General features: G+C 42.0%; 1 protein-coding gene across 1 annotated transcript in view; it reads left to right on the forward strand.

The window, feature by feature from the left end:
- rcl1 (RNA terminal phosphate cyclase-like 1) overlaps nt 1-27,330 on the forward strand; it is a 39,998-nt gene that overhangs the window by 9,901 nt on the left and 2,767 nt on the right. Inside the window, exons 5-8 of the mRNA XM_084325200.1 lie at nt 521-645; nt 2,344-2,469; nt 6,744-6,900; nt 24,279-24,382. Of these exons, the coding sequence (XP_084181326.1) occupies nt 521-645; nt 2,344-2,469; nt 6,744-6,900; nt 24,279-24,382 (512 nt within the window). The remainder of the gene's footprint in view (nt 1-520; nt 646-2,343; nt 2,470-6,743; nt 6,901-24,278; nt 24,383-27,330) is intronic.

The following is a 27,330-nucleotide window of genomic DNA, read 5'->3' on the forward strand; positions in this document are numbered from 1 at the left end:
TATGTCCATCGTGTCGCCAACATAATCCATCACAAAACACGGATCGGGAGTACTTGATTCTTCTCAATCCGATCGGGACAACCGCTCCACTTGCCCGACAAAGAAAATTTCGCCCGGACCCATATAATCGACGCACAGCCCAAGACACAATGTTTCAAAGGGTGCTTGATACCGCCGTCTGGTACGATGCGGCCGGTACTGCACCTTCGGAGTCCCAGTATGTCTTTTACAGGCAACATACAGCTCCCTGACATTTAATAGGGTATTAAAATCGAAAAAAATTAAAAACGACCCAGAAACGTGTTAACACGTGATTGGCACTCAACGGTCGGGCCTCAGAAATGTGTTAACACGTGAATGGCACTGAATGTGTTAACAGGTTCAGCGCCAGCACCTTTAAAGATGCTCATGTTTCTGTTTCTCTCTCTTTGTCTTTCTTTTTCTCTCCCTCCTCTCTCTCATCTCTGTCTGTCTCTCTCTCATCTGTCTGTCTCTCTCCCTCCTCTCTGTCTGCCCCCAGGTGGTGAAGAGAGGGATAGCACCCGGCGGAGGAGGAGAGGTCCTGTTCACCTGTCCCGTCCGCAGGACCATCAGACCGATCCAGCTGACCGATCCGGGGAAGATAAAGAGGATAAGAGGAGTGGCGTATCCTTCCTTCCCGCGGTCCTTTAACCCTTTCCGGTGTACGATCTCGCGTGAGAGATTAGAATGTTGAGAATCGAACATTCTGATGATGATGTCACGTCGGCTACTGGCCGCTGAACACAGTAGAGCAGGGGTCAGCAACCTTTTTGACATGGAGTGCCTGTTTGAAATATAGTTGTAACTAGTGTGCCTCAACAATATTCCATGCATCGTACTTTTTTTTCTCATAATCAGGTATTTTTAATGATAATTTTTACATTATTAACAATATTATTATGATGGTTGTATCAACCCTAAATCTGAGTTGGGGGGGGGGGGGATGCAATGCAGACAAACAGCTGCATACAGTGCGACAATTTCACTCACATTTGCCCATTCATTTTTGGACACATCACACACCATCGGTGTGTGTACTGTACATGTGCTGTCATAGCTCCACCTACAGGCCTAATGGAGAACACCAGGATGTGAATGGAGGGTGAATGTGAGGTATATCGTGTAAATAAGTTTTGATTGATCGCAAGACTACACTGAAAAAAAAATTATAATTATAAGTTACCAGAACTTAAAAATATTGAGTTCAGTTACTGTGCATTAAGGTTTTCAATCCATAATAAGTTAACAGAAAAATAAGTACACAACCACATTATTTCAACCTAATAAAACTATGTTTATTGTCATTGTTTTAAGAACACAAGTTGACTTGGTAATACTCACATTTTGAGTAAAAAAAAATGGCTTTTAACATGTGCAATGTTCAATGAAATAGAAAAATAAATAATAAAATGTGTTGATTAATCCCACTGGTCACAATGGTGGCCGTAATAATGTTTTTGTTATAAGGCTCTGCAAATGTTACTGAATGATGTAGCAATGTATTTCCAGCTAAATTGAAATAATAAACAAATAAAGGGTCTCAATTAAATATGTGGTAGTAAAAAGAACCTGTGGGAGGATTTCAACAAGATAAATGCGACAACAGTGCAAAATATTTCACTATAATATTTCAGAGCTAAAAAATAATAATTATCCTTTTTTTTTTTTTTATAAACTGCTGCCCCCTGTGCCTATGCAAATGCCCCCGCGTGCCTATGCAGGCACGCGTGCCTAGGGTTGCCTACCCCTGCCGTAGAGCATTAGAATTATGACAAAACGTTAACTGGAAGGCTAGTGCCGCCTTTGTTCACCTTCAGACATGAATGTAATGCATTAGTCATCCTAAGGCCTTGTCACCCTTCCCCCGCTATTCCGTTTAGGTTTCAACCTTGTTACATCTGGATCAGCGTCTATTCCGCTTAGGTTTCAACCTTGTTACATCTGGATCAGTGTCTATTCCGTTTAGGTTTCAACCTTGTTACATCTGGATCAGCGTATATTCCGCTTAGGTTTCAACCTTGTTACATCTGGATCAGTGTCTATTCCGTTTAGGTTTCAACCTTGTTACATCTGGATCAGCGTATATTCCGCGTAGGTTTCAACCTTGTTACATCTGGATCAGTGTCTATTCCGTTTAGGTTTCAACCTTGTTACATCTGGATCAGTGTCTATTCCGTTTAGGTTTCAACCTTGTTACATCTGGATCAGTGTCTATTCCGTTTAGGTTTCAACCTTGTTACATCTGGATAAACGTCTATTCCGGTTAGGTTTCAACCTTGTTACATCTGGATCAGTGACTATTCCATGACAGTGTAAACCCAGGTATTCCGTGCGAGTGTCTCCTCAGATGGCCAACAGGATGGTGGACTCAGCCAGGAGTATCCTCAACAAGTTCATTCCAGACATCTACATCTACACTGACCACATGAAGGGTACCAGCTCTGGCAAGTAAGTCCCCAGATGAGAAAAACAAATCTGCTGCAACCACGCAGTTCTATCAAGGACCATCAATTGAGACATTTTGATGCCTTTAATGGTAAGGGGCAACTCTAAATAGGAAGTCCCATTTAACCTTATTTGTGCCCTTGGGAAACCAAATTGTCTACCAATGACCAAATAGCTACTCCAATACCCACTTTTCCACATCATGAGCTATGTAGGCAGCGAGATTAAAAGGGAAACGCAGAAAACCTGTTAGGGAAGAAATAAATGATTAATTTCCTGAATAATGCTAGATGCTGTGTTGAAACCCAGGCCGGTGTACACCAGGGATGTGATTTTTCCGGTTTTTACCGGATTTCCGTTTTTTCTGACCTAAAATCATGATAAAATATTCATACAAAAAAAAGTGTAATAAAAAAATTATGTTTTGATAATTTTTTCACCTGGTCTAAGTGAAACGCGAAAGCAACATTTATCAGACCTGCTATTCTTGCATAACAGATTTTCATTGGCTGTCGATAATGTTAGCAGTTTTGTTGAGTGGCGCGAGATGCTGTAAAGACGTCAACACACTAGGAAACACACTAACACTGGATTGCTTTTGTAAAACTGACCAACCAGGGAAGGTTACTTGCAAGCAGTGCCGCACTCAACACTACTCAAGGGAGAGCAAGCATTGTCCAGTTAATGTGAAGCTCTGTAGAAACATCAAACTCTCAAGCATGAGGTACAGAAGCCAACCTAGACATAACCAAGAAGCTGAGATGGAGAAATGTCACCACCTTCATTCTCAAAATCGACCTGAGAGCAAAAGAAAAGCAAAAGAGTCCATTAGTCCAACTGCAGCCCTTCGCAGTAGGCAAGACTTCGAGAGGAGGCGGTTATAGGTGTTGCACAATCTGGTTGCAAAGAAGAAAAGATAAGGTCCTAACGTTAGTGTTTGAGCCAGGATGACTTGGGAGGGGTCAAGATGAATGAATGAAAACTGTATTTAACAGATTGCAGAATGGGTACAATACAGTACGGCTCAATACATACAATTGTTAAGGGGATGCAGACCAGAGAAAGACGTTTGTCTTGTTTACATCAGGGTCCCCCATTTTCAATTCATAGTGAATGATGACCCCCTTTAAATCTTTTAGGGGGACACTGATATATTTTGATTCATTTTCTTTGTCCCTTTCCTCTCCCACCTTCCTCTTTCCTGTGAACAGTTCAATATATACAAATAAAATGTTCATTCATTCAAATGGAGTGTTTATAAAATTTAAAAAAAAGATCGTTTAGAAAATGGTCAGGTTTTTTTCTTAACACTATCAGTGCCTTTGATTAACGTTGAGTTACCCCGTTGAATGCCACCATCCACTTCAATGTTAGCGTTAAAAACGCCTAATCTATGTTTTAAATTGTGGCTATGTGTCTAATCTGCCCGTCGTTTATCAATGACTCGTTTGCAGTCAACATTGTCGAAGCGGATTGTTTTTTTATCGGTTCATTTTTGTTTTATAGCATTTTGAAAAGCCCTCGTTTTCAAGGAAAATATAAAGATTCGATAAATTTTTCGGCCTATTTATGAATCGTTTTCAAATAAATGCTAGATCATCATTATGTGTACGTATGCACGCTATAGACGCAAGCTGAAAAATCGATTCTCTTATTTCCTCATCAGCGATCACAGCCAAACAGCCACATCACACATAGGGCAAACGCTGAGATCTCAGCGAATACAACTCTGATTATCCCAAGACTGGTAAAATAGATTCCTTACCTCAGATCAGATGTTCTCCAAAAAGATGATTCCAATTCCTGATCGCCATTCCAAATATCGATCACGCTTGTTGGAGCCAAAATGCCCTTCTGTTTATTTAGTTTTATTTTAACTCACGGTGCAGAGGTTTGGCATTATCAGTCACCATGGCAACCACCACAGGGGGTGGTTACACATATATACTGATCAGTGGGTGACAAGCCCCAGGTGCGCAAGTGGAATAGCCATACAGTTTTTGACCGTGTCTTGTCGTGTTCGTGTCGATGTGCCGTATAGGTCGGCGTTCAGTGTTATTAGTAAAAAGAGTTTTTGTATATATTTTTTGGTTGATAATGGTCAATAAAAGGATTGGCATATCGAAAATGATACGAGCTCTCTGGACATTGAATTCTTCAAGCACGCGTCTAACTCAAGCCAGCCCACTTTCCCCTCGCAGTAGGCTTATAGGTAATGGTTCTACAACGCTTATTGATTGATTATAGGCTGCTGTAAATATATATTCCAGGCTGATTTCCGTCCCGCGAGCAGATCGCTCTTGAGCAGACTGCTCGCCAGCACAAGGAGCCAGTTGGCTCCCCCCCAGAGATCTACAGATCCCAGGTCAGTCTAAACGACTGACCTGCAGTTACACAGGGATAGACGATAGGGGCCGCTTTTTTCCAATCTGAGCTCCTGTAGGGGCTGGTGTACCAACGGGAGACGCATGAAATATCAATTCAGATCGCTAATAAAACAATAAAGCGATATTTGTCGTCCGTGGCACTGAAAGTGTTAAGGCGCAATCACATCCCTGGTACACAGAGCAGCAGCGACGGCTACAGGAGATCAAAACCTTGGTTTGCTTGCCTTCTACAGCCTGGTTTCTGCCAGCATGTATTCGATTTTTGGCCATAATGATGGGAACAATTTGAGGTTTAGAGGTATAGTCTCTGTAATGCCGTCAAACGGCAACCTCCAGGCAAAAGAGTCCCTCTTGGTACTGTGTTTACATTTCTTTGTTTTGTTTTGATATGCAAATCAACTGTTTGGTAGATCCCTAAAAAGAAAGCATGCACTGGTGAGCTCACGACACCAAAAGACCCCAACGACCACGGAAAACAACTGTGGTGGATGACAGAAGAATTATTTCCCTGGTGAAGAAAAACCTCCACAACAGCTGGTCAGATCAAGACAACTCTCCAGTGGGTGTATCTGTGTCATGAGAAGACTTCACCAGAGTGAATTCAGAGCGTTCACCATAAGATCTAAACCATCAGTGAGTCTCAAAAACAGGAAGACCAGATTAGAGTTTGCCAAAAAACATCTAAAACTGCCTGTACAGTTTCTGGAACAACATCCTATCGACAGAGGAGGCAAATATCAACTTGTACCAGAATGATGGGAAGAGAAGAGTATAGAAGGAAAGGAACTGCTCATGATCCAAAGCATACCACCTCATCAGTGAAGCATAGTGGTGGTAGTATTATTCCGTGGGCATGTATGGCTGCCAATGGAACTGGTTCCCTTGTATTTATTTATTGATGACGTGACTGCTGACAAAAGCAGCAGGATGGATTCTGAAGTGTTTCAGGGGAATATTATCTGCTCATATTCAGTGAAATGCTTCAGAACTCATTGGACAGTACTTCACAGTGCAAATGAACAATGACCTGAAGTATACTGCAAAAGCAACCAAATCGTTTTTTAAGCCAAATAAGTGGAATGTTATGCAATGGCCAAGTCACATCACCTGACCTGAATCCATTTGAGCATGCAATTCTCAATGCATGAAGTATTAAGACAAAACTGAAGGGGAAAATGCCCCAAGAACAAGCAGGAACTGAAGACGTTTCAGTAGAGGCCTGGCAGAGCATCACCAGGGACAAAAGTCAGTGTGGTGATGTTTATTGGGTCCAGACTTGAGGCTGTCATTGACTGCAAAGGATTTGCAACCAAGTATTAAAAGTGACAATTTGATTTATGGATTGTTAGTTTATCCGATTACTTTTGGTCCCTTAAAAAAAGGGGGGGGGGGGAGTGCACTGCACATGTAGAAACTGTTGTAATTCCTACACAGTTCACCTGATTTGAATGTAAATACCCGATAATTAAAGTCTGCACTTGAAGCACATCTCGATTGTTTCATTTAAAGTCCATTATGGTGTACAGAGCCAAAATGGCATCTGCTTTAAATGTTGCTGTAACATAATTAAATGACATCTGCTTTAAATGTAGGTGTACCATAAATGACACCTGCTTTAAATGTTGGTGTAACATAAATTACACCTGCTTTAAATGTTGGTGTAACATTAATTACACCTGTTTTAAATGTTGGTGTAACATTAATGCTTATGATTATCTCAAGGGAGAACTCTGAAGCTGTTGTTGCTGATGGTATCAAAGTGTTTGTCTAGTGTGTTTTCTTATAGTGCTTTACCTGTATAAATAAAGGGCAAATAAAATAGAAAAATGTCAGTGTAACATAAATTACATGTGCTTTAAATGTCGGTGTAACATAGTGACTCTTCCCCAGGTCTCCAGGGTTTGGTCTGACCTTGGTGGCGGAGACGTTGAACGGCTGCTTCCTCAGTGCTGAGCTGTCCTCCACGCCGCAGGGACAGGGGGCCCCCCTACTGCCTGAGGACCTGGGCAAGGACTGTGCTAAACTGCTGCTGGAGGAGATCTACAGGGTGGGCGCACACACACACACATACACGCCATATTTTCAGAAAATTCGCCTAAAAGTAAATGGAAGATTACTCCACTTCTACAAGGTCCATTTACACGTTCTTGGTATCTAGGGACAACTATGGACCTCAGGGAATGTATTCCCAGTGTCAGGAATATTGTGTTACTATGCTTGAGTAAATTTTAATGAACCAAAGGAGAATATAAATTATTATTATAATATAATTATTATAAACTTCTTTCATCTTTGACGGTGAATACTAACATTGACCAGGTGTGAAACATACATACACACACACACACACACACACACACACACACACACACACACACACACACACACACACACACACACACACTGTGTTAAACTGCTGCAGGAGGAGATCTACAGGGTGGGCACGCACGCACACACTGTTTCTGATACAAAGATTTATTAGTGCAAATTAAATCAAACATTTAGAATTTGAGATATATATATATATTTTTAGATGTCTCTATTTTTAAACGAAGTTGATGAACAACAATGGCATTTTGAGTGCCAAGAATTCCTGTGGGCACCCGCTGTTGTCTGGCGAAAACCTCGCATCTCAGAATCTGTCGATTTTCATATTTCTACTTGAATTAAGTAAAAGTATCTTAAGTTGTGAGACAAGTTTGGTAACCATACGTATCGGGTAACCCGTTCAAAACGTATAACCACAAAACCACATGGCTGTCAATCTCAACGTTAGGTTGTTTTTCTTAAAAGGGCCCCTATTGTAAAAATGGACCTTTCCTGTGTTTTGCAATGTTTTTACACAATGAGGGGTTTGTCTCAACACTGAGAAATTGTGAAATATGTACATAGTGCAGTTTCTACAGTTCAGATGTGACAAGAACCCTCCCTATTGAAACAAGCCATTCAGAACGTGCGTGTGAAGAGATATGCGTGTACAAAATGGCGACTCACTCTAACCTTCCCTTTTCTACCTAAAGTTTTACTTAAAATGTGTTCCTGACAACATTTGTAATGGTAAGTTTGATATGCCATTGCTGGACCTTGAGTCATATTTGATCTGCAACACCTACTTTCACAGTTTGTTCTGAATTCCGTTCGATGATACAGGCTTATGCACCGCGGCTAGATGTACGATAATGATCATATTTGTACGATTAAGGCGGCTCACTCGTTACAGACACAGAAACAGCCGTTGAGAACAGGACTGAAACAGAGAGGTATAGAGGCTGCTAGAATGCATAATCTGAAGAAAAAGACATCAAGACATGTTTTAGGGGACCCCAAAGACCTATATTAACTTGTTGAAAAGGACAAAATATGGGACCTTTAACTCCAGAATTGCATAGCTGTCAGTGTCTATACAGTAGTTGAGGAAAGAATTGTGGAGAGAGTGAAACCTATGATAGTCATTCTGCAGGCCACCACCACCACAAAGAACATGCCGTAAAACCTAAATTAATACCCCAGGCTTTTATTTGCTTCAATCATTCAATCAACAACTGGCCTATATTTGGGACAGGCATCTATAAGGGAACAGCCTTTATTTCCTTTTGTCCAACATGCTATCAAATTATTAATTTAAACCAGTAAGCAGGAATATTACCTGTAAAAAATGTGGCTGTCGAATAACATCAATTATTTATCATTTGAGCTCTGAGAGATGGCCTTCACACTGTGCCCAGAGCCATTTATTACCAGGGTTTGGACAGTAAGGTTTCGAAAAGAGTTCTTGAGTGTCAGTGGCTTTCCGACCTGGCCCTGCTAGCACCAACCTCACGCACTGCGAGAGCAGCTGGGAGGAATAGACGTTCTCACAAAGTTTCACTCAGTTTTACAAGCGTTGCTACTAGGGGTGTAACGGTACGTGTATTTGTCTCGCGAATTTACGGTACAGGTTTCACGGTGCGGTACCATACGAAGAATACGTCTGATACCACTAGGTGAAACTAGGGTTGCACATTTTACAAATCTATGCTCAATATCTTTACTTTACTTTACACTGGCTTACATTGATCTTTAACGTTGAATATTAAGCTTGTATTGCCAAATGTAGATGATGAATAAAACGTTGAAGCTTGCTTAGGCACACTGACAAGCGGACAGAAAAAATTAACAATGCGCACTGACACTCTGCACTCGGCTCTCCCCTCCTCAGTCCGCTCCCGTTTACTACACAGCCTAGTTGTCCCTAAAACAAAACCAATTATTATGTTTGGAACACAGCAGGGTCATTAAAGTTTTTCAGTTTTCTTGTTCGCCCAATAATGGTTGGTAACCAATGGAAAGACGCGCGCATGTCGCAAACACACGCGCAGACTTTCTCCGCGGACTTTCTCAGTCACAGCTGATAAAAAAGAAAAAGAAAAAAGCACTACATACGTTTTGGACTGATCATCTGAGCTCCTCTCCAGTTGCTGCTACTGTGTTTAAATCCAAAATATTGATAAATCCTCTGCTGTGTCCATCCATTGTTGTGTAACATATCTGTTCTCTAGTCTTCTTCAGTCTCGGCTTCACATGAAGTTAAATCCTCTCTACAAGTGAAACTGAAACTAAGTTGTTTCATAAGTTGTTAACACTTTGAGTGCCACCGACGAGAATTCTCGTTATTTCATGCCAACCGTTCAGTGCCAACAACGAGAAATCTCGTTATTAATCGTTATTTTTTTTATTAGCGATTTCCATAAATCTTTCATCAATCCAGCCTCACGTTACCACTGGGACTCTGAGCTCGAACAGGGAAAATACCGCCCCCTATCGTCTCCCGGATGGTAATGCACCCTTTGGAATGGAGTCAATGGAAATCCATGGGGAAAAGAAAATCCGGAATCCTCATTTTACTTGTCAGGCATGTAATCCGAGCCGATTGCAGTCTTTGTGGTCCCTCAGAACAGCGTGGAATATGTGTTTTGAGCACCCAGCGTTGGATCAATAAACGCGATGGATATTTGGAATGGCGATCAGGAATTGGAATAATCTTTTTGGAGAACATCTGATCTGAGGTAAGGAATCTATTTTACCAGTCTTGGGGTAATCGGAGCTTTTTTCACAGATATATCAACATGGGCCCTATATGTGTGTGTGTGTTGATCAGGAAATAGATAATCGATTTTTCAGCCCGCTTCTCTAGCGTGCATAAGTACACATACTATCGATAATCTAGCGTTTATTTGAAAACGATTCATAAATAGGCCGAAAAATGACAACGTTTTTTGTGTATTCCAGTAAAGGGCGATTCCTGTGGAATCTCTTTTTCTTTCTGGAAATCTCCAAAAACAAGCGTTTTTCAAAATGGTATAAAACGGAAATGTACCAATGAAAAAACTATCCGTTTCGACAATGTTGACTGCAAGCAAGTCATTGATAAGCGACGGCGTATTAGAAACATAGCCATAATTTAAGATATAGTTTATGCGTTCGCAAATGTGCTCGCCCTCTCATTGAATAGAGCGCTGGCACTAAAGCGCTAAATCGTGCGCCCCCTGCTGGCACTGAAAGTGTTAAGGGGGCAGTAGGCAATTAATTTACTCATTGGATGACTGAACACAGAATGACACCAGTATCACTGACTACTACCATGGCAAGCCTATAGAATATTCTATTTAATAATTATAAATATATAATAATAATTATGAATATTTTTTTCCTGTTGTACCGAACCGTGACACCAATACCGAGGTGCGTACCGAACCGTGGTTTCTGTGTACCGTTACACCCCTAGTTGCTACTAATGGTGAGTAAATTACAGTTGTCATGCAGGCGGGCTGTATTTTTGTAGTTTGGTAAAATTATGTACTAGCAAGCATCGTTGTGATGATGAGGAGCAGTGTGTGGTCTATGTTGTGCAGATGTCTGGTAGATGGATTTGTATTACGGTATGTCGAGAGAGAGAGGGGAGAGAGAGCTACAGAAGTGGAGCTACCAAGTGGCACATCTGATCAAAGCCAAATCAGCTGTGGACAGAGAGATAATGGATATACAGTATGTCTCACTGCTGACAATTAACAATTCATTTAGACCCGGCTTCCCATTGAGGCCAGCCTTTATTTGTCAAAATGTGTAGCTATACCTGGCCGGTAAAAGGGACTCTGTGTTCAATTGGGACTCACTTTTAAATGAAATTGTACAGTATGCACCATTGGGAAACACACACACATACAGTGTACAGAGCTGGCTGGCCAGCCAGTGTTGATCAGTGTTTGCCTGCATGACAACACGTAAACAGCCAGAGGCTGCTGCCCTTGTTTACCCACATTCCCTGGTAATGACCAACAACTCCAGCATGGAATGCTACAGAAACAGACTCTGGGTAGAACCACAGAGGCACAGTAAGGAGAAAAGCCCTTTCTTTAGGACAAGGGCTGATAATAACACTATTATGGAATAGAGGTAATAAAACCTCAAACATGGCTCCACAAAATCAGTTAATTATCATATCGGACATTACTCGTTCAAATTGTAGTTCTTCTGTTTCATGGCTTTTGGAGGTACTATTCCACTTTCCAAGAATCTACTTTTAAATGTGTTGTTATTCCGCTCTTAATGGCTGCCTGCTATAGACAACCTGATCATGTTGCCATGGAAATAGGAATTGGTACTTGAGACTCAGAAAAACAATGTAGTGCCATGTAGATGTTGTATCAATGTAGTAGGGTTGCACGGTATACCGGTATTAGTATAGTACCGCATACTGTATTTTTTTTTTAAATTACTATTCATTTATGCATGCAAATGCCTTCCTATTGGAGCACAGCGCTGCTGTCAGTGGTGACGTTGCGCTAGTTTACCGGAAGCAACCTTCTGGAATGAAGAACAACAAACTAGTCACGAGAGCTAGCATAGCTCGTCCAACAAATGTTAGCATCAATGACATGACTACAGTACTGATAGGAGCTACTGTAGCACATAACGTTAGTTATCATAACCATCGGCAATCGCAGTGAGGATCTTTATTGATTAATTCTAGTTAAAGCTAGCTAGCTAACGTTATAGTTTGCTAGCTATATAAGCTAACGTTAGCCGAGTTTATTCTATGCAAAATGTGCTAGCTAGCTAACGTAAATCAATAAAGATCCTCACTGCGATTGCCGATGGTTATGATAACTAACTAATCGCAGTGAGGATCTTTATTGATTAACGTTGGCTAGCTAGCACATTTTGCATAGAATAAACTCGGCTAACGTTGGCTTATATAGCTAGCGAACTATAATTCTAGTTAAAGCTAGCTAGCTAGCTAACGTTAATCAATAAAGATCCTCACTGCGATTGTCGATGGTTATGATAACTATCAGTACTGTAGTCATGTCATTGATGCCAACATTCGTTGGACGAGCTATGCTAGCTCTCGTGACTACAGTTCCTTATACGAGCATTAGAAAATGTCCACAATGCTATTCGCAAGAATAGAAAATAAATTGAAAAGCCTAATAATAAGCTACACCTAAACTGCCGTGCTGAAAGCTAGTAAACACAGCCTCCCCTGTTGCCTACCCACAACAGAAATTAATTGATGCACACTGCATTTCTATAGCTTAGTCAAAAACGTGATTTATACAGAGACATTTGACAATTGCCCATTTAATGGTTCATACATACTGTATAAAGACAACGGAAATCTATTTTATTTTTGTTAAACAGCCTACAATATGACAACCTAGTTCTAGATTATGATAGGCTATAATCAGTCTCACTCATCAAAATGTTTTCTAGGTTATATGGTATCTCAAACTAATTAGGCCCTCTGCTATGACAAATGTATAATAATACAACCATACTTTTTCTACCCCTTGAACTTTTTTTAACTACAGAAGTCTGCTGCATTTGGCTCACAGAGTGACTCCCCCCACTCAGAAGCAACCTAAACTCCGCTTTTTTTAGCAGCATATTAACACTTTCCTTGCCAAAAACGCTGTACAGCGATATTGCTCGACATGCGAATTCTGCCAATAACGCTGTCCAGCGATTTTGAGATCAATATTAAATTTTTTCGCCATGGCATTCATAATTCATATATACACCCGCAACGCTGCAGCTGGACCCTAAAGGTGAAGGCAACGACGGCTCAATACCGCCGCCTGGTGGATGGTCGGGCGAGTTACACTCGCCTACATGATATGGCTGGTGTGTGTCGATTAAACTCATCAGGCCGTCAGATATCGTTGCATGACTCCCGACAGACACAATGTACATAATGGATCGCTTTCTAAACTTAATAATCAATATTATTTCGGCGTTTATTGCGACATACAAACCGGAAATGGACCTAGGCGATCGACGTCGTATACTTGGGATCTTTCACCGCCAGTCTCTTTGACCCACGGTAAGAGGACACTAACGTTATTTTCAACCCAATTGTGAGTTTCCTTGTTTGCAAACCATCTGATCAATATATCCACCCATACTACATAAAGCAGTTACTGATGATCAGGGAATTATAAACGACCCCCCCCCCCTTTCCTCCACGCATGATGAAGCATAACGTATACCGATCATATACAGTTTAATTTTTTAATATAGCGTGTATAGGGGGGAAACGGCAATCGATAATCTATATATGCGTTTAGGCCTATAACTCACGTTCTAGGAATTACTGCAGAAAACGATAAAAACATACTTATATTCTAGAAGGTATTTTTGTATGAATGTATGAATGAAAAAGTATAACGTTCCCACATCCTGAACGATAGATAATCGATGTTGAATGGGCCATAGTAATGTCAATATAGCAATACAATTTAAAAAGTTATAGTCATGCAAAGAAGGTGAGCCACTCCATAGACTTATAGCGCTGGCAGACTGGGTACAATGATGGGCACAATGCCCGGCGGGCAATGTGTTAAGTACACAAATTAGTCCAAAGATGATAAAAGGCTCAACAGGGCAGTCGCAGAGTTCATATATATATATACAGTTGAGAAAGCTGGGTTCAGAAACCTTGTACATGTACAGCAACTGTTTTGAGTGCAAAAAAAGTTCTCCAGCATTTTGAATGCCATTGCTTTTAATTTTATTTATTTATTCTTGTCATTGTTCATTGTTTGACATCTGAGAGTGTTTCCCTGATTTTGAGGAAAAGTATCTAAATTCATATTGGTATAGTATCGAAACCAAAATGTTTATCGTGACAACCCTATGTAGTACCATGCCAATGTAGTAATAATAATAATAATGGATTGGATTTATATAGCGCTCTTCTCTGACTGACTGTTGCTCTGACTCAGAGCGCTTCACAGAGTCCATTATTCGTTCATACACAGTCATACCGGTGGTGGTAAGCTACAATTGCAGCCAGAGCTGCCCTGAGGCAGACTCACGGAAGCGTGGCGAATAATCAACGCCTACGGCCCCTCCGACCACCACCAACATTCATTCACATGCATACACATTCATACAAGGCAAGTAGGTTAAGTGTCTTGCCCAAGGACACAACGGCAATGGGATGGACATGGGCTTGAGCGGGATTCGAACCACCAACCCTTTGATCATTGGACGCCCCGCTCTACCCCTGAGCCACGCCGCCCCAATATAGTACCATGCCTTTGAAGTACCATGCCAAATAGTACCAATGTAGTACCATGCTAATATAGTACCATGCCATTGAAGTACCATGCCAATATAGTATCATGCCAATGTAGTACCATGCTAATATAGTACCATGCCATTTAACTACCATGCCAATAATATTATATATATATAATATAGTATCATGCCAATGTAGTACCACTGTCATGCCAATATAGTACCATGCCAATGTAGTACCAATATAGTACCATGCCAATGTAGTACCAATATAGTACCATGCCAATGTAGTACCAATATAGTACCATGCCAATGTATTACCAATATAGTACCATGCCAATGTATTACCAATATAGTACCATGCCAATGTATTACCAATAGTACCATGCCAATGTATTACCAATTAGGCTTGGGCGGTATCCTTATTTTCAAACCGGCAAACCTTTGTTATAATACCCCGGTGCACGGTATTTGACGGTATGACTTTCATTTTCATCAGCGGGGGGGGGGGGGGGGGGGGGGGGGTTACGTGTTACCAAGTAAACAAATCATTGTCAGCTCTCAGAATGGTAGTCCCGCACCGGTAGAAGCCTGCACCGTTTTAGCGTTAGCATCTAGCCTATAGCCATGGCAGACTATTTGATTCCTTAAGGGCTAGAAATTGCCTGGGTTTTGGTCATATGCTCCCGAAATGCTCCCGTTGTTTGGCTACTTCTATGTGCAGTGAAAACTACTCGAATGCTTTATAACCTAGTCATTGATTTAGTTCAGGGTAATCTAAGATTAGCCGCAGAGCTAACGCTACTTAACGTGAGCTAACGCTAGTTATTCAAGCTCAGTAGCTCACAGAGAGAGATAAACAGCTGACAGCGGATAGTACAGGACGGTACAAATACAATAAAAAGGCGGGTGGGGGCTGTTGTGTAAACCTTGTACTCTTTAGTTCACATATAATAAGAGACGGATTGCTCCACAACAACACTGCTCTCGTCACAACGCTTTACGGTATTTTCACAGCACTGTCGCAACATTACCGTAAAACGTGAACACCGTTGTGACCCACTCGCTCCACTAGAGCGGTCTCGCCCTCTGCTGGCGCGTGTGTGCACTACACTCAGTGTGTGCACTACACTCAAAACTCCGTTTCACTGTTATAGAAACTGAAGCGCATCTGTGATTTTGACGGTGACGGACGGTATTGAAAATCAATACCGTAGGTATTTCTAAATACCCTGGTATACCTTAATACCGTCATACCGCCCAAGCCTATTACCAATATAGTACCATGCCAATGTACTAGTACCATGCTGGTGTAGTACCTGAGCATGGCCACACCATTAGAGTGGTAAAGCAGTCATCTCATCTCAGGGATGTTGTGTGATACACCAGCAAGGCTCTTTTCTACTCATTGTAATGTTGAGAAATAGACTGGGCTGAATGCCGCTATGAAAGACTCAGGCATTAAAGCGTTCCGTCTTGGGACGGATATCCGTCCATTTGATTTGGAGATTCCGTCATTTGATTTGGAGTCGTGACGGATTTTAACCTGAGCCAATCAGAGGCGTCAAATATCCTTTTTTCCCCTACCGCGGCCGCACCAAACAGTCATTTGCGAGCAATCGGCAAATTCTCAGGCAAATGCAACCAACCAGAAGGCGAGATTGTTCTGAGTTTACAGCCCTTTCACCCGCCTCCGCTGTGCTCAGCACCAATGGGAAGCGCCCATTTTGAGACTCTCTAGCGTCTAGCTCTACTCGCGAGTAAACTTGACTCATCAACACCATGCGGCAACTTTTTACGAGACCGTAAGTTCATTTGACTTATTCTAGTCTAAAGAAACATATATATTACTATTGCTATTGATAAATCTAGGTAACGTGAATGCCACAAAACGAATGCCTTTTGTTAATCAGAACGTTATTTACGCGACAAGCAGTGTGTTGTTGTCGTTGTTGTTGTTGTTGGTGGTGTTTCGTGTGTGTGCTTGCGCCGCTCGCTTTCTGATAAATGTATGAATGTTGATAAATCTAGATAACGTTAATGCCACAAAACGAATGACTTTGTTAATCAGAACGTTATTTGCGGTATCAATTGTTTTTAAGCTCAATAAACGTCTTTCTCCCATTTGTCCGGGAGATCTCTGGGTAACAGTACTGTATATTTGCATATCATATATGTCACAAATGTAACATTACTATATACCTGTATGTCATGTATGTCACTATGAATTGAAAACGGGGGACCCTGATGTAAACAAGACGAACGTCTTTCTCTGGTCTGCATCCCCTTAACAATTGTGTGTATTGAGCTGTACTGTATTGTACCCATTCTGCAATCTGTTAAATATTGATTGATTGTTATTAACAGATTGCAGAATGGGTACAGTACAGCTCAATACACACAATTGTTAAGGGGATGCAGACCAGAGAAAGACTTTCGTCTTGTTTACATCAGGGTCCCCCATTTTCAGTTCATCATAACATATATGACACACATGACATACAGATAGACAATACTGCTACATCTATACATTTATGACATACCAGATTTACAAATACAGTAGCCTATTGTTTGTTTGTGATACAAAAATAGTCTAAAAAGAGTATATACATTTGACGAAGAAACTGTACATTGGAGGTGGTTGGGTGGGATGGGGGGGGGGTTGTAACTATACATTGGATTATCGACAAAACCTTACTTGGTCCCAAGAAGAGGGTCTCGTGTATTAAATAAAGTTTTCATTCATTCATTCACTCTGGATCTTGTAAATCCAGTAGCAATACACACAATTGTTAAGGGGATGTAGACCAGAGAAAGGCGTTTGTCTTGTTTACATCATCAGGGTCCCCCATTTTCAATTCATAGTGACATTTATGACATACACAACATACACATGACATCATGACATTTATGACATAGGGACATACATGCCTTACAGGTATATAGTAATAGTACTGTTACATTTGTCACATATACGATATGCAAATATACAGTACTGTTACCCAGAGATCCTAACAGTAAATATATACATATGATGAGGAGGAGACTGTACATTAGGAGGGGGTGAGTGAGTGGGTGGTAAATAAATATATACAAACGGTGGGGAGGAGACTGTCCATTGTTGTTGTGGCATAATTGCGAAACGTGTTTAGTCCCTTGTTTGTATGATAACAAGCCATTTAGTTCATGGTTCAAAGTGGGGAGGGGTGCTAGCTCGCCATCAATCAGAAGCTAGCCACAAGACTTGCATTCACGCTCTCCAGCACACAACAGTAGGGTCTCTATAGTCACAGTCAGGACAGTAGGCTCGCTCTACAAGTAGGCTCCCTTAAAACGCTAACGCTATTAAAAAAAAAATACAGTAGAGGTTAAAATAAGAATATGACTTGGCCAGAAAAAAAGTTCAGTCAGGAGATTTTTTTTTGCTTTAATCCCTGTATGAAAGACCATCTGAGCCTTAATATTGCTGACAGACTGACAGCTCTCTCTCTCTCTCCCCCCCCCCTCTACCTCCCCCTTTCTCTCCCTCTCTCTCTACTTCTCTCTCACACACATTAACTCTCACTCTCTGTCACGTGAGCCACTTGGCATACTGGATGCCTGTAGTAATTTTGGTTAATTTGTTAATCTGACACAGCTGTGAATATCAAAACAATATGAACGTTATTTACAGAGCACATTAGCACGTACCACGAGATAGTCGGATAGAGAGAGAGTGGCGCTGGTAATGTCGTTCCACCAAGATTTATACATAAAGACGAGGGCCATCCAAAGTACGCGTGACATGATGTAATATGTTTAATTAGTCTTACCAGTATGATTCAAGACCAAAATGTTATCATATATGGTATATGATATATGATACGGCTGTATTATAAGGCTGGCATGTTTCCATGCACTCTCAGGGTGGGTTAACACTATTAGACTTTGAGGAGAGTTCAGCAGATAAAGGTTATAAACTCGATTCATTTATAATTTTTTTCTTTTAAATGCAAAAACGCCTCTATGACTGGCAATGACACTAACTCAGTCCAGTCAGTTATTCTCTCACTGATAGCCACTCTGCCCCTAGTGGTGGCTAACATGTAGTGTGCTTTGTTGAAGACCACTTAGCTTTGCGATCTACGACTCGTTTTGTTCAAAAACCTAATAATCACATTATCTCCACTTTAGTCACTTTCAGACGCTTCATTTGTCATTAAAACAAAACAAAAGAAGAAAAGCTTGTAGCACGAGTTCACCCTTTACATAATAGGGAAAATAATCTGATTTCAAATGTGTTACGTGAGGGTGTTAGCTGTTGGACTGTACTCACCACTAGAACTGACTATTGCCTCTGTGTTTTTTAAGTAACGGTTTAGTGCTCGTTGGTGTCTTAATTGGTAGGCCACGGGAAACTGTTAGGCGAGGTTTGGTCGGTGTGAAGGCGTGTCATTGTGCTAGTGGGGCATGTCTTTCAGCTTAATGTGATAACGATAAGACGCATAACTGACCTCACCAGACACACACACACACACACACACACACACACACACACACACACACGTACACGTACACGTACAAAAAAGACTCCAATTCATCAAAACATATTCAGTGAGGTCTGTGACTTGAGTTTGCCACTGCGTGGTTGTGCGTCTCACCCCTGTCTCATAAGAACCATGTGAGTCCAGTTAGCTGGGCAGAGCAGTCCTCATTAGCCCTCAAAGAGGAATATTGTTGGGACTGCTCTCTTAGTCCAGGCAACAGGGCGGAGGGGCTAACTTGTCCGTCTCGCAGTCTCAGGGGCCGGTGATTTAGACATTTCTACAGCTTAAATCTTTCCAGATTTTTCTTTTTGAAGATGCTAAAATGGCTGACCCAAGATCAGTTTCTTTTATGGAGAATATATCGACGCCTGCTCCATTTCCATGGCCAGACTTGAACAGCATTTGGCTGGTGGTAACATCCCACCCACATCGAGGTGACTGCTGTCCGTGAGAGAGGAGGAGAGGCAAGGAGGAGAGGAGAGGATGACGGACCACAGAGACTGGACTCTACTGTGGGGATTGTTAATGTTTGAAAACGGAGAGAGAGAGGGTCCCATTTTGAGGACATGGGCATGCGTGTGTGTGTGTTTGTTTTATGGTTAATCAGTACAGTGCGCTCGTGGTTGTAGTAAACCAAAAACCAAAGAATGGACATTTTCTTTTGGAAAGTGACATCGGACAGTGGAGGGGAGCCGACGTAAGTGGTGAACTCAACTCTGATTTACTTGATTTAAAGTAGATGTTTGTATTTGTACGTCTGTTTAAAGACCTGGGTTATAGACCTAATTGTTTTTGGAGATCGTTCAATAATAAGTGTAGGTTTGTCCTGGAAGTTACTCACCCAACTACCACTTAACGCTGGTGGATCTTTTTGTCTAGTCTTTTACCTCAGTTTTCCCTCCAAATTTATTATATTTAACCTGATTTAGATTATGCTGATCACACTGCTTAGGAAGAGGCGTTCCTAGAGATGCTCAGCCCTACAGTTAAAGCGGGATTGTTTGGATCTGGATTAATTTGCTTTTAATTAGCTTGAAGTCAATTTGGGAAAACCGATTTTCTTCCAAATTCAAATATCGAAAAGCCTTTCGGCATGAGAATGTTGTCATATCAAACCTATTAAGACACAATTGAGGATGAATGATTAGATAGTCAGTTAGTTTCATTTAACATTGAATTAGAACATTTTATAAACCTCAGCTCTTGATCACTTTTGACTGATTTAAAAACTACGGCAGAATTCCTTGTCCTCCCCACTCCTCTCGAAGGAGAAAGGTCTTGGACTAGGCCGCATTCTAACCTCAGAACCGCCTTCTCCAAGTCCGTTCACCTAACGACATAATAGCCCGGCGCTCTCGTGACCACACAGACCTCGACCCTTCAGCCTGGATCCTGTCTTTGGGTTTCCTCACATTCCTGTCGAACTAAAACCTTAAGTAGTAATTTTACGGTTTGCTATTCTTAGCGTCCTTCATTGGAATCGGACCGTCTTTAATTACAATTGAGAAATGCTTCGCTCCGTTGAAGAAAGTTATTGTAATTGGTTGTAGTTTTGATCTCGAGTTTTTGCTTCATCTGTTGTATGAAGGTGGCAGTTGGTGCAAATTCACAGAACGAAACGTTTTTATTTAATTTTTGACAGTTGGGGAGGGCCCAGACTTTTGGTGATTGAGGATTCTAGGGACTTCTCCATAAGGTTGGTGGTAGTTTGTCTCCCCACGAGGAAGTCCTCCCCGTCGCATATGAAGTTCCTCACTAGCTGCTATTTTGAGCTGGCGCAAATTCAGTCGGCTGTGTGGTCTCTGGTCTATGCCTAGAGGCAAAGTTAAAGCCTTTTGTTCAGTGTAGTCAAGGACCAGGTGATGGAAATTGTATGTTAGAAGTTTTGATTGATGTACTCATGGGTCCCGATGGTACTGTGCTCATTACCTGGCAGATGTTTTTCAGTGGTAAGTGATACCATATCATTTCACTGATTGCTACTTTGTGAGAAAACATCGGAATTTGATTTTATCACCGTTACAGAGAGAAGATAGACTTAGGCTTGTTAACTAGTAAAAGTGATTGGAAAAAAGTTTGTTATGTCCATTAAAGAATTATGCCAACGCTGAAAAGAGATTGTTGCAAATTGACAAAAATATGATATTGTTTTTTGTTAGGCTCTGTACAAGTAGAAATGTACATATTCATATAATTTCTTTAGCCTCATTTAAGCCTCTTGCACATGAACTCAATGCCCCGGGAATAGGGTGCGGGTATTGCCTGGAGTTGCCCTTTCGCACACAGCATGTGATTATGGTTTAGGGAAGGGCGAAGCATGGCGCAGAAAGGGACCTCCTCCACCTGTGTACGGAGGGGCATCATTTAAAATATTTATTTAACTGGCATGTAACTCGACATCATTGCAAATGAGGGCAACCTCAAATCTTCTTAAAGGTTTGAAATTAAATAAGGGTAAACTGTTTTATGCTTTTTGGATGACGAGCAAACAGCGCTTCATATCTCTCATCCTCAGGCAGACAGCTGAGCAAACTGGCCAGCATATCATCTTGACTTGATATAAAAAATATATATATATATAATCCTATGTCCTGTTTCCGGGCATTATTGAGCAAAAACATGGAATAATTTGAAACATTTGCGTTCGCACACACAGCCCCTCTGAGTTAATATGCAGTGAAGATCAGGAGTGCCTCATGCACAAAAGGGGCTCTAGACAGATAACTAATGCTATTCAGACAGAATCTCAGACGTGCCTATCTGAAGACAATGTTGCCATGGTTTTGATGATATAATTATGTAATTGAATCATATTACTGCTGACCAGCTGTCACGTTATTACTCGAGGTTCTACATTGACCCCATACATAAGGACATACTAAGAATGGGTGCACACTGTGCTTTTTGTAACGATCGCAGCTTCTAGTTAAAACGACCCCCCCCCCCCCTTGATGATTTTGTGAAGACGCATATGTATATGGTTGATTTGGAAGTATTTGGGGTTTCATGCGAGCAACCAGAACGATTTGGGCATAATGCATATAACACGCCATATCTTGCGATATATGAAAAAAGACTGGATTATTTAGGAAAGGGCAGATGTTTAGCGTCTAATAGCGCACAAACTACACAGTATGTAGAAATGAACTAGTAAGTCACTCTTGGACTATCAACAATGCCTGTCAAATGAGCCATACTATTGTCTCCATAGCTATAATACAGAACACACGATGGGTCCGCAAACATTGCGAAAACGGTCAATAACGCTGGCACCATTGAGTAAAGATGGGAAAATAGCGTGGCAGTCGATGAGTCAAAGGGGCAGTTCACCCAAAATAAAAAGAAAACGAACACAACATTTCCCCCCCTTACCAGGAGTGCTCTCTCTGCATCCAGATTGTTTGAGATATCTGGCGTCACTCCTATACAATGGAGCTGAATGGTTCACATGGGCATCGACTAGAAAAACGTTTTAGAAGGCAGGGGCTCAAACCTTTCATTGTAAAATGGATCGTGGGCCTGGAGCCAAAGAATGTGACGGGAGATTGATCATTTAGGAGGAATCAGTAATGGTGACACATCAACCTGTCTCCTCCTTGTAATAATGGAGTTATTTCACAGTCACTCAGATATAATTAAAATGTAACAAACCAAACGGAATATCTTTTCACCAAAAGTTTAGTTCTTGGGGGAATGAATGCTGTTACTGTTCTATTTTCCATGAAAATAGTCTTTGACCTCAACTGTAGCAGGGATGAGGCCCCAGCGGCATTACTCAGTACATCAATACATATTGGAGCCCGACCAGTACTGGGTCTTTGGTGCCCATACCGACATTTGGGAGTAAAAAAGATCAGATATGGATATATTGGCTGATATTTGCACACGATTTTAGCAAGGATCCCTCAAATATGGTTATCAAAGAGTTGTGACAAAGATATGTACTGGAAACGGGATGTTTTGCAGTTGAACCAACTTTATTATAGTATACATACTGTATATATTACTTAAACATAAACACAGGGAGACCTAGTTCCCTATATTGGGCCCTGGGGTGGAAAAACATCCTAGGAACCCAGTGCCCTGTGGGGCCCTCTCCCACTGTGTTGTTTACATGGCCATGCTTGTGGATGTTGTATCTGAGGTATCGATCTGCTTCCACAAGTTCATGGAGTGCATTTGAAAGAATCTGACGCACCACTCCCCCCCCCCCCCCCCCCCCCCCCCCCTCCTTGCTCTTTTCTCCTGACGCACATCACTCCTTGCTCTTTTCTCCTGACGCACATCACTCCTCTCTCTTTTCTCCTGACGCACACCCCTCCTCCTCGCTCTTTTCTCCTGACGCACACCCCTCCTCTCTCTTTTCTCCTGACGCACACCCCTCCTCCTCTCTCTTTTCTCCTGACGCACACCCCTCCTCCTCGCTCTTTTCTCCTGACGCACACCCCCCCTCCTCGCTCTTTTCTCCTGACGCACACCCCTCCTCCTCGCTCTTTTCTCCTGACGCACACCCCTCCTCCTCGCTCTTTTCTCCTGACGCACACCCCTCCTCCTCTCTCTTTTCTCCTGACGCACACCCCTCCTCCTCTCTCTTTTCTCCTGACGCACACCCCTCCTCCTCGCTCTTTTCTCCTGACGCACACCCCTCCTCCTCTCTCTTTTCTCCTGACGCACACCCCTCCTCCTCTCTCTTTTCTCCTGACGCACACCCCTCCTCCTCTCTCTTTTCTCCTGACGCACACCCCTCCTCCTCGCTCTTTTCTCCTGACGCACACCCCCCCTCCTCGCTCTTTTCTCCTGACGCACACCCCTCCTCCTCGCTCTTTTCTCCTGACGCACACCCCTCCTCCTCTCTCTTTTCTCCTGACGCACACCCCTCCTCCTCTCTCTTTTCTCCTGACGCACACCCCCCCTCCTCGCTCTTTTCTCCTGACGCACACCCCTCCTCGCTCTTTTCTCCTGACGCACACCCCTCCTCCTCGCTCTTTTCTCCTGACGCACACCCCTCCTCTCTCTTTTCTCCTGACGCACACCCCCCCTCCTCGCTCTTTTCTCCTGACGCACACCCCTCCTCCTCTCTCTTTTCTTTTGACGCACACCCCCCCCCTCTCTTTTCTCCTGACGCACACCCCTCCTCTCTTTTCTCCTGACGCACACCCCTCCTCCTCGCTCTTTTCTCCTGACGCACACCCCCCCCTCTCTCTTTTCTCCTGACGCACACCCCTCCTCTCTTTTCTCCTGACGCACACCCCTCCTCCTCGCTCTTTTCTCCTGAAGCACACCCCCCCTCCTCTCTCTTTTCTCCTGATTTACTTTTTTTTTTTTTTTTTTTTTGCAGGGCGGCTGCATTGATTCGTCCAATCAGAGCCTAGCATTGCTCTTTATGACCCTGGGACAACAGGACGTCTCTAAGACACTGCTGGGACCCCTCTCCCCCTACACGTAAGTCACTGTTAAACACACACACACACACACACACACACACACACACACACACACACACACACACACACACACACACACACACACACACACACACACACACACACACACTCATCTTACATCTTTAATTGAATCCGCAGATCAAAACATTCCATTTTGGATTCAAATAACAGAGGTTCAACATGCCTTCAGAACTTCTATGGATACAAAAGCATCTTCTCCACTACACTGTCTGGCTACCTGTTATAACAGAGATACCGTATAACTAAATCACACTGTCTGGCTACCTGTTACAGCAGAGATATAACTAAATCACACTGTCTGGCTACCTGTTACAGCAGAGATATAACTAAATCACACTGTCTGGCTACCTGTTACAGCAGAGATATAACTAAATCACACTGTCTGGCTACCTGTTACAGCAGAGTTTTTTTTTTTTTATCCACTTTTTCTCCCATTTTCTATATTTTCTCCCATCCCAATTTCGTATCATCCAATTCAACCCTCCCCTGTCACGGACGCTGTTTCTTGCCTCCCACAAGCCGGCTGCAATGTGGACTAAGTCATACATAGCACAAGTCCCCTCCGGTACTTGAGGTAACAGCAGTCGCATCTTTTCACCTGCGCAGCTCGATCTCTCAGTGGCGAGGAGTAACGCGTGGGAGGCTCACGCTGCCCCTGACACTTCCTGATTCTACTGCGCAGGCGCACCAACCGACCTGTAGGAGTCGCTGTCCACAACGCCCGATCCCCACCCATCAGTTTCCCACCCCCTACTACGGCCAATGTGTATTAGTACGGACGACCAGCTAAACTGAAAGCAAATGTGGAGCGCTGGGCTCGAACTGACGAGCCCAGCGTCTCCAGCATTTCGTGGCGAGTGCCTTGCCCACTACGCCACGTAGCCGCCCCTGTTACCGCAGAGATATAACTAAATCACACTGTCTGGCTACCTGTTACAGCAGAGATATAACTAAATCACACTGTCTGGCTACCTGTTACAACAGAGATATAACTAAATCACACTGTCTGGCTACCTGTTACAGCAGAGATATAACTAAATCACACTGTCTGGCTACCTGTTACAGCAGAGATATAACTAAATCACACTGTCTGGCTACCTGTTACAGCAGAGATATAACTAAATCACACTGTCTGGCTACCTGTTACAGCAGAGATATAACTAAATCACACTGTCTGGCTACCTGTTACAGCAGAGATATAACTAAATCACACTGTCTGGCTACCTGTTACAGCAGAGATATAACTAAATCACACTGTCTGGCTAACTGTTACAACAGATGGAACTAAATCTGACAAGCTGTTTGGCTCTTCTCCTTGACAATCTTGTAATCCTAGTAATAACAGCAAGAACATGCCAGAGGCTACCAAATATTACAATTATTAGTCTACAATTATAGTCGAGGCCTCTGATTTGTCTGGCCAATGGCTGTGTCTAAGAAGGCTTGTTCCCAACGAATGCAGTCTATCTCACACATACAGATGGTATGTGCACAATGTCAATTATTATTGCACAATGTCGTTCTATTGGATTCTTATTATATTATTATTATTATTGTATTATGCACAATCGCTGCGGGCAAGACCCCCCGCATTTCATTGTATACTTGTATGCCGTGACAATTAAAACTCTTGACTTGGTACATGCAAGTTTAGTGGCTAATTTATTTTTCACACAAACAAAACAAATGTGAGCATGCACGCTGCGCCCTCTACTCCTGCAGGTTAGTCATTATTATCATACTCTTCCTCTCTTGGCAGTGGACAATAATCCAAAGTTCTCTCTGCTCCAACAGAAGAAACACCAGTCAAATAAACACCAGGGGAGAAAAACAATCTCATCCTCAATGTCGTTTCCAATCAACCTTTGATCCCTTCATTTTTATCAAGCCCTTCAACTGCCTTGCTGAGTATAGATATTATATATTTTTTTGTTGTTGAATTAATTCTTTATTTATTTAACTTATTTGGAACTTAACCTTGTGTTTGCTATTTTATTGAAATTATGTTTTTATGTTGCAGGAAATTACAGGAAATGGCTTTCTTTATTACTAATGTTTTTGCCTCCAGATCGGGGGGCACAGCCCACCTCTGGACCACCCCCTGGTTGTGTCTCAGCACCATCTTGTTTGAAAGTCCTGGGGAAACGCACTGTTTTTCTACGTGTTTGTAATGCATGGGCTATATTTGTTTGTAATGCGTGGGGTATATTTGTTTAATGCGTGGGGTATATTTGTTTGTAATGCGTGGGGTATATTTGTTTAATGCGTGGGGTATATTTGTTTGTAATGCGTGGGGTATATTTGTTTAATGCGTGGGGTATATTTGTTTAATGCGTGGGGTATATTTGTTTAATGCGTGGGGTATATTTGTTTAATGTGTGGGGTATATTTGTTTGTAATGCGTGGGGTATATTTGTTTAATGCGTGGGGTATATTTGTTTAATGCGTGGGGTATATTTGTTTAATGCGTGGGGTATATTTGTTTGTAATGCGTGGGGTATATTTGTTTAATCCGTGGGGTATATTTGTTTGTAATGCGTGGGGTATATTTGTTTGTAATGCTGGGGTATATTTGTTTGTAATGCGTGGGGTATATTTGTTTGTAATGCGTGGGGTATATGTTATTATCAAACGCTATGTAGTATGTGTGGGTGGATCATTTAAACCTCAGGAAAGAAAATCTGATGTTACAAATTGTCCTCAGAGGAAAATTGGATCCTGTGGGTGAACAGTTTGACCTATGTAGTTAGTGTCTCCCTGTATAAAATGTGCACAGCCTACAATTTCACTGACAATATCTATATACGTAGTACCAGAAGAAGATCTTCTATACTTGGGTTTTTATCAGACTGCCCCGTAACACTGAATAATTGTTCAAATGATTGTTAACATGTACTTCAGTCTTGAAGAGAAGACCCTGCATAC

This window comes from Notolepis coatsorum, assembly GCF_963971535.1.
Source record: "Notolepis coatsorum genome assembly, chromosome: 11".
NCBI classification, from domain to species: domain Eukaryota; kingdom Metazoa; phylum Chordata; class Actinopteri; order Aulopiformes; family Paralepididae; genus Notolepis; species Notolepis coatsorum.